Below are 9,007 nucleotides of genomic sequence, written 5' to 3'. Positions count from 1 at the left end.
TGGTATACATGTAATGTATATTAAAACATATTGTTAAAGCTTTTTGCCCCCATAAAGATTCCTTTATATGCTGAAGAATTACAGGCTAATGCAGTATGCATACTAAAACGTCCATCATTGCAATATGCCCATTTTAACTTATACAATATCTTCACAATGAACAGTGCGTGATTCAGAGTAGTCGACCAGATACAGTGCTGTCAAGGAGAATGAAGGCGTTTCTCACATGTACATGATTTCCCTTATAGAGCTTTACGGGATGAACAAACAGCATTGAAAGGCCCTTGTTCGAGTCACAATGGATGGCCATTTTACCTTCTTAAGCTCTCCTTCTTCTCTCCACTAGACAGACACATGTCCAGATGCTTGTTGATGAAATTCTGTGCCACACTTACAGAGCACACAGGACAGTCCACTGTGAAAAAACAAAAAACAAAAGGCTGAATGCAACTTCACCTCAGTGAGCAAGAATAGTAAATTATAAAACAGAAACTTTATTTACCGTACATATGATTGAATTTTATAGTTAATAATTGAAATGCAGAAAAGCTTGACATTTACTGTGTGTTACTGCCATAATATTACACCATTTGAGCCAAATTCACTGAAAAACATGCTTATGCAGCCATTTATGAAAATAAACTTTTTAACAGTATGCAATTCATTGTAGGGCAAGGGTTTCCAAACCATGGCCCAGTCCTCCAAAATGATCATAAACTTACAGTAAAAGGTATTGCTTAAGTATTTCTACCATTATAACCTCAATAACATCACATTACATTGTGACACAGACTTAAATGTAATGGTCAAAGACTTATAGTGGCTATAGTGACTTTGGTCACAGTACCTTTAATACATTTAAACACCTGTGATGTAGGGTTAGATGGACCAACATAAAAACACTAGTCACAAATCTTGTGTCAATAATGCTGTAGAAGTATAAATTGTGTTAGAAGTCATTGTAACACTACAAAAAACTACCTTTGATTACAGGTTTCACATCGTTAGATGGAGATGAAGAATGAGATGATTCATCTCCCATGTGAACGGATGTTAGGTGTATTTCTTCTTGTTTAACTGCTACTGGGCCTGAGACAGAGGGCAGCTCCACATCCATTGGCTCTTCCTTGATAAATTGAGTGACGGGACCATCTTGCTTGGATTCTATAGGAAATGCTTTGGGCTTCTTTTGGAAAAACTGGCTTAAAACGGCGCTGTTGCTCTTTGGGGTCTTCTCTCTGGGAGTTTTGCATCTGACAGACACAGCTGGAATACTGGGCGTCTTTGGAGGAGACTCAAACATTGCTTTTGACAACTGCTGCCTGTTGAAAAGAAAAGTGGTTCGTGAATGGAATGGATCAGTGAATATTATTTTAAGTCTTTTTTTTTTTTTTTTTTACACAGACACTCGTAAGGGTGTGTGCTAGTCTTGTTCAGATGACAACAAATACACTCTAGAGTCAAACAGGAGCCCTAAACTGATTAAGGACCCAGGATCCTCAAAAACATTCAAGTGAAAAGAGACATACAGCCAATAAATACTGCAAATTGAGTCCTTTTAGTTAGGCTGCAGTTGCTCAATTATACCATCACCTCTCTCCTGGAAAGCAGACACTTTGGCGAGCATCTTGGAAAAGTGGATGGTAAACAAACAGTAACAGGGCCATTACGTAGCAATAAAATGGAACCAATGAGGTGTGCGATGCTCATCTTTCCATATTTAAACATTTTATTTGTGCATACTGTCCCCATTAGAGAGGCTCCTGTGTATGCTATACACCCACAGTGACAAATGTGATGTATGACTCTGTATATTTAATAGAATAATAAAAATGCAAATGGTCTCAATTTTAGGAAAAAGTCAAAATAACAAAAATTGCAGAATAAGTATAGTTAATGATAATATCAAGTTTAGTTTTTCATCTTGTGACTATTAGTTTCATACCCTGTATTATATAATGGCATTAAGGAGCCACTACCATATCATGCTTTTAGGCTGGCTGTGCACTAGAGGCCTGTAACACTGTAAAACATTTTGAAGTGTACAGTTTAAGAGCAGTGACTAGGCAACAGGCTGTTCTGATTTGTTCTGTTGTAGAAAGAAACTTTGAGCTGCGACCTGACAAATACTTGTAATTAAATCACACTGACCCCACAGACATGAGAAATGCCATGACAAATCAGCGCTTATGAGAAGTCCTACTCAGACCCCACCTCCCCGAGCTCATGGAGAGGCAAATCAATCTTAAAAATCCTTAATTTCACAAAGCCATCTTACAGTGCGTACGATATGAAGGAACACTATCGCAATGAAAGAGTTCTTTAGATCATGTGAAAGATATATCAAGGCGTATTTTTACCACTAGCTAGTTGGTACCATTCAAAGCCAATGCAAACAAAACATCCTGCGCTGAGGAGAAATAGTTCTTACTTTGAGGGATGGAAGTTAATTTAGCAGGACATATTTGGAGTTGGATATGAATGTAAAATGGGCTAGTAGCACAGTTAATAACACTGAAACACCTGCAGCCCGTTCAACAAATGTGGATAATGTTTTAGATGCATAGCCTTCTTAGTGCAGTGACAAACCAAAACTATCACAATTACAACACTGTGACAAGTCTATTTCTAGATGACAGCAGCACTTTCTGAGTTCCCAATCATGGCATTCTATTTTTCAGACGCTCAATGCTAGACAACAGGAAATTAAAGAAGGGAGGTGTAAGCTGCTACATAACCCCCTCCAACACAACAGTGATGACAATCGCTAAATCCTTAGTTTCAGGACAGATCTTTTGGACTGGTGATAACATTGAGCTGATTGATAAAGGGGAAGCTGTACCAGGGTTTACAGACTGATAGCACAGCTCAGCAACATGTCGCTATAAACAGTATTAATAACAAGAGCTATGCTGGCACAGGGATGAGTTGACGACAAATCACAAAACTTTCTCATTTGGAGGACAGTATCTCATTTGGAGGACAGTATCTAATTGCGAATTTTCAGATAAGTATTATGATTGCAATTAGATTTGCAATAGGATTCACATATTTTAAACATGTCCAAGTTACTTAAAGACTGCATTATTGCTAGTAAAAAAATGACTTTACATAAATGTTTCTTATATGTTTACCTTATTCAAATTTGTTGTAACCAGTTATCACCACTAGTATTTTAGCATGTTTGTCTATGATATGCAGTGAAACAAGGACAAGCAAGGACAGAGAGTTGGATTTTGCTGTCAAGTAACTAAAATCCAAACAATCAGAGGACTCCCTTTGGTGCTCTATCAGAAACAAGACCTCCCTTTGGTGCTCCATCAGAAACTAGAGCTCCCTAATTCACATTGTCAAGGCAACACCCTCTTTTGACAACTGCCTGGGCATCTGTGTCAATCTGATCCACTTATTTTTTTCCAATACAGACAGAGAGAGGACTACAAACACTTTCAGTCAACAAGGGAACACATAGCAAACGGACAAAGACAAGAGACAAATAGTGTTGAGGATTAGAATGGCTTACTCCAGCTCAGAGCATTAAGGGTTTCATTATAGTCAGATCCCGAGGGCTACTATGACCCTTCATGATGCTGAGTTTATCAGTTTATTTGCATTTTGAAAAAGCTAGCATTAGCCTGTGGGGATACACACGGACACACACACGATCATTCTTCCAACAACTTCACAAGGCTATGTTTGAAATGCATATCTGTAATGGATTCAAGATTGTAAGTCACACTTGCATTAAATGGAATCATGAGAAAATTTAGGTGAACAGGAAACTTCTAAATAAGTGTACATTGGACTATATGCCCTCTTCATCCAGTCTGATAAAAATATTAACCCTCAGCATGCAAAGGCCCAAAATGTTATATGAGATACCTGCATGCCCTACACTGATTAAAACAAAATCCTCATTTTATTTAAGAAAATCCTTAAAAGGAGAATACAATAAAGGTTCAATGATCTGTACCTTTGTTGGCAGTTACTGTAAATCTCCAGAAAATGCAGAGCAAAGCTATGCCTTTTTTTCCTAAGCTTATAATCACATAACCAATTGCAAAGGCAGACAAAAGGATTGTGGTTTTATAGAGCTCCTGCAGTTGTCATCACGCAATCCCAGCATGCACCTCCAAACCCCATACTGGCAGTGGTAGCGGCTGAGAATTGTCAAAGAAACGGCATTGGCCATAATTAACAAACTTTATCGGCATTTCAGAGAGTGTGGATTATTGTTACAAACAGCGATGTACACATTATCAAGTGTAGAAGAAAGCCTGAGCCTTTTATCGGATTTACCCAACTCCAGATTGACCGTAGAGGTAGATTTCTGCAGCTAAATGGGGTAGCAGCTAATCAAGCCATGCATTAATTAAACCATGAATGTATTGCTATTGTTTTTTTAATAGTTTTTATTTGAATGAATTGTTATGAGACTATGGTTAAATCAAAAACTGTATGTTTGTGTAGTGTCATGAGCATAATAGTTATGCAGAGAGAGTAGAAACTATGCCAAATGCTTTTTCTTAACATTAAATAACTGCTTAGAAATGTCGATTGTAGAAAATCAACTCACAACTAAAGATAAAGGAATGGGTTTTTTTTTACTGGTTCTGTTCATTATTTTTATGGACAGAATGTCTAGGTGCAGTCAGGAGGGGTCTGGTTCAAGGACCACAGAATCTCATCTCTGCTGTATGCAGATGATGTTGTCCTAATGGCTTTATTGAACCAGGACCTGCAACATTCACTGGGTCGCTTTGCAGCCAAGGGTGAAGTGGCTGGGATGAAAATCAGCTTCAAATCCGAGGCCATGATTCCTGACCGGAAAAAGGCGGCTTGCCCTTTACAGGTGGATCGAGAGTCACTCCCTCAAATGGAGGAGTCCAAGTATCTCTTGTTGGGTCTCGTTCACCAAGTGAAGGAAGGATGAAGCTTGAGACCGACAGGCGGTGCAGCGTCTGCAGTGATGCGGTCACAGCAAATGACCATTGAGGTAAGGAAAGAGCTGAGTCGAAAGGCAAAGCTCTCAATTTACTTGTCAATCTACATTCCAATCCTTACCTATGGTCATGACATTTGGTATGTCTAAAAAGATAAGATTGCGGATGCAAGCGGTCAAATTAGTTTTTTTCTGCAGGCTGGCTGGGCGCTCACTTAGAGACAGAGTGAGGGGCTCAGTCACAAGGGAGGAGCTTGGAGCAGAGCTGCTGCTCCTCCACATCAAGAGGAGCCAACTGAGATGGCTCGGGCATCTGTTCCAGATGAATCCTGGATGCCTCGCTGGGCAGGTTTTCCAGGCATGTACCATCAGGAGACCCTGGGGAAGGCTCACAACACGGTGGACAGACTATGTCTCTTGGCTGGCCTTGGAACACTTTGGGGTCCCATCAGAGGAGCTGGAAGAAGTGTCTGGGGTGAGGGAAGTTGCTGCTTAGACTGCTGCCAGATAAGCGGAAGAAAATGGATGGATGAATTTTTCTTTTTTTTAACATTTTTATTGTGTCTTGCATACAAACAATGTCGAGCCCTTTCATGGGCACCATGAAAGGGCTCGACATTTTTTGTATGCAAAAAATGGTGCCCATGGTGCCCTTTCATGGGCACCATGAAAGGGCTTGCCACCATTAACAAAATAGAATAGGCCAGTTGCCAGACTGTTGTTACAAACACCAATACTCTCATTTAAACAAACTCATCTGCTGCTTCTTCCAGCCTTTGCAAAGAAATTATGCTAACTTATAAACATTAGAATTAAACAACCATTTCATCTTGTTTTCGTCATTACACCAGAACATATCAGGGCACTGGGTGAACATTTCATCAACTAAAGGATTTCTAAATTCATTATAAAATAGACAATACAACAAAAAATGAGCTTCACTTTCCACTTCTCCCAACTCACATAAACCACAAGTCTTTCTTCTTCAGGGGCTTGAGAAAACCTCCCAGTTTCTGCAGCCCAGAGAAGGAGCCCTGTCGCAGCTCTACCATCAACCATCTTTGCTTCCCGCTCAAATTTGCTCTAAGATAAAATTCTTAAACGCATCTTTTATTTGAATATATGATGCAACGTGGGTTTAGCCAAGATCCCTTTCAGCCACTACTCTTCATAATTGAACACCAGTTTTGCTCTTATTCTGTTGATGCTGCTCTGTAAATTGTTATGGAATACATACTGAAGTTGTGCTTCAGCAAAAACAGCCCCGTAGCTATGGTGACTAGGTGACTTGGGTATACTCCACTCAAAGACCTTTTTAGATACTCTACTATCAAGTAGACTAATAATCTGATTCCACAATTTGACCATATCACACTTTCTTTAGATTAAGAAAAGGAGACAGGGACCCAGCCCATATCACCCTGTGTTGCCAAAACTGGAATAAACTTATGCACTCCCAGGAAACTGGCTGTAGGTCCTCTTCTGTTTCAGCCAGGAGTGCAACATCATCAGCATAGAGCAAAATGCCCACAACAACACTGTCCATGTACACCAATGTCCAGCTGTTTGATTTCAAGAGCCAAGTCATTTATGAAGAGCGAGAACAGGCTTGGGGACAAAACATCCCCTTGTTTTACAATAGTAGGTATAGGGAATGACTCAGTACATAGATCATTCACTTGAACACAAACAGTCTGCATACAGGGATTTTAATGCTCGATAAAATCTCCCATCAACCCCGGCCTAAAGAAGTTTCAAACCCAAATCAAATGCATCAACAAAACAAACAAAAGTGGACTTATTTTCAGACAGTTGAGTTGTCAGTATAGTTGAAACTGTGTAAATGATCAATACAAGCTCTCTGTGTTTTCTAAATCCATTTTGTTCATTCACCAACAACTCTGTGTCTGTATCAATCTGGCATTTAGGATACTGGAATAGATTTTATAAACTGTACATAAAAGGTTAATTCCTCTATAATTAAGAGGCACTCTGGGAGATTAAATAAACAAAAAAGAACATTCAGAGGACATGGGCACTTTAACACTTAACTTGGAATTTCTTCTACTCCCATGGCCTTCCTTAGTTTTGCTTTATTCAGAGCGTTGCTTACTGAGGTATGAGGTAATATTGATGAGGTAATATTAGAGTTTAGGAACATATTTGATCATTTTCTTGCCTCATAATTGACTCTAAATCCTCTTTTATTTAAAAAAAATGAATTGAAATCAGAGGAAGACAGTCCCCCAGCATAAAGATTTGAGAAATCATTTTCCCATTTTTTTAATCACTTTCTCTTTTCTTAGCTCCACCTCACCATTATCTAAAATAACTTCCATTGGAATTTTCTTAACTTTTTGAGGCCCCAATTGATTTATCATTTTCCAAAGTTGTTGTGGGTTACTTGTCTGTAAATTATCTATTTTTAATGCTCGGCCATTTGAAAATGTTCTTTTATAAATTCTGAAGTGTTTGTCAAAAAGGGACAGTTTCTGCTTATAATTGTCCCTCAAATACTGGGTATTTTTAGACTCTTTGCAATTAAGGAAAACTTTCTCTGCTAATTTACATGCATCCTATAACCTCTGAAGATGGGCATTCCAGAATAACCTGGAGTTACCATTAGGATGGTGGGAATGTTTTTTTTTATTTTTTTATTCTGGGTATGCTTTTGGTGGAAATTAATTTCCTTCATTAAAAATTCACAGAAGTCACTGTACCATTTATTTACATACTCTTGCACATTTTTGCACCTTTCTAATTGCCCTTTAACTCAAGTAATGTCATTTGACAATTAGTAGATGCAAGAAAGGTGTCAGGGAGCAGTCCTACTCTCCTTGAATAATTTAAAATACTATATTTACATACCTTGCAGCCTGAAAGCTTGAGACCAAATCATCCAATAAACGGTTGTTTCTCAAATCTTGTTCTATTGTTTCCTGAAACACATATAAATGTTAGATACACAAAATATTAATGTGTTCAATTTCTTTATCAACTTTGCCATACTCACCCTGTTGCAAACTGGACACTGCAATTTGTATGAAAGAAATTTTCTGATGCACAATGAACAAACTAAAAGAAAATACACATTTAGACACATTTATGTAGGGAAGAACAAAGAAGTCAAACATGATATTCACATAACTTACAGTTGTGAGAGCATTTTGTCATCATTGTAATATTTAAAAAATCAAAGCAAATGGGACATCGCAGAAGAGTCTCAACATTCTGTTAAAAAAACAAATATATAGTAAGTTATTTATGTTATTTAGTTACAGCAATACAAAGGTACGGTTAAGGGTATTTAAAAATAAATGTATTATTATTATTATTATTTTTTAATGGGGTAACATTACATTAATTGTGAATCTGTAGTTATAATCACGTTTAAAAAAAAAGTGAGTAAGTAAAAAAAAAAATGTAGCCTGCATGAAACATTGCACTACAAGGAACATAAGGAACGTGATACACACATATTATACTTGACCTCCATCATGCAACAACTAATAACGATATTGCAGACTATTTTTTTATATTTACAAAGGTCCTGCAAAGTTCACAACCTATAAATCATTTGCATATGTCACAAAACCTTTGTTATGTATCATTGTTAATATTATAATTACAATTGTTTGTAATAAATAAACCATGCATAAAGCAAAGGTCAGAGATTACAACGTGAGCATGCTAGTTAGCACTTAACATATAGATAACATTTGATTCACATTATTGCCACGAGTTACGTCACTGTCTCCAAAGTTCACGTAACTCTACACAATATACGCATGTGATCACGTTTTAAAAAGTAAGCTGTAAGTAGCTAACTGTGTCACATCGCTTTATGTTAGCATAAAAACGAAAGCATTTAGTTACATAAGTCAAATCTTACCTAGATACTTACTTTGAGAGGTGCCAAGCTAGTCGGCAAGTCTGTTTCTATGTGAAGCGACATGTCTGATCACTTCCATGCAGAATAAAGTCTGATATAACAACTTTATGTATTAAATAAAGGAATAAGAAGTTAATTTATCCCGCTAAAAGAAAACAGGACGCGCCCGATTT

General features: G+C 37.7%; 1 protein-coding gene across 2 annotated transcripts in view; it reads right to left on the bottom strand.

Moving 5' to 3' along the window:
• rad18 (RAD18 E3 ubiquitin protein ligase) overlaps positions 1–9,007 on the bottom strand; it is a 24,311-nt gene extending 15,304 nt beyond the window's left edge. Inside the window, exons 1-6 of one of the 2 annotated variants that reach the window (XM_033967326.2) lie at positions 8,847–9,007; positions 8,095–8,173; positions 7,956–8,017; positions 7,811–7,881; positions 982–1,322; positions 316–415 (exon numbers count right to left, since the gene is read on the bottom strand). In XM_033967326.2, coding sequence (XP_033823217.2) covers positions 316–415; positions 982–1,322; positions 7,811–7,881; positions 7,956–8,017; positions 8,095–8,173; positions 8,847–8,897 — 704 coding nt within the window. In that variant the 5' untranslated portion in view covers positions 8,898–9,007. The remainder of the gene's footprint in view (positions 1–315; positions 416–981; positions 1,323–7,810; positions 7,882–7,955; positions 8,018–8,094; positions 8,174–8,846) is intronic. The other variant, XM_055221727.1, reaches the window with a different exon arrangement.

This window comes from Periophthalmus magnuspinnatus, chromosome 5 (assembly GCF_009829125.3).
Source record: "Periophthalmus magnuspinnatus isolate fPerMag1 chromosome 5, fPerMag1.2.pri, whole genome shotgun sequence".
Taxonomy (NCBI): domain Eukaryota; kingdom Metazoa; phylum Chordata; class Actinopteri; order Gobiiformes; family Gobiidae; genus Periophthalmus; species Periophthalmus magnuspinnatus.
Note: the sequence above shows the minus strand (reverse complement) of the source record. Positions and strands in the feature narration are given on the sequence as shown.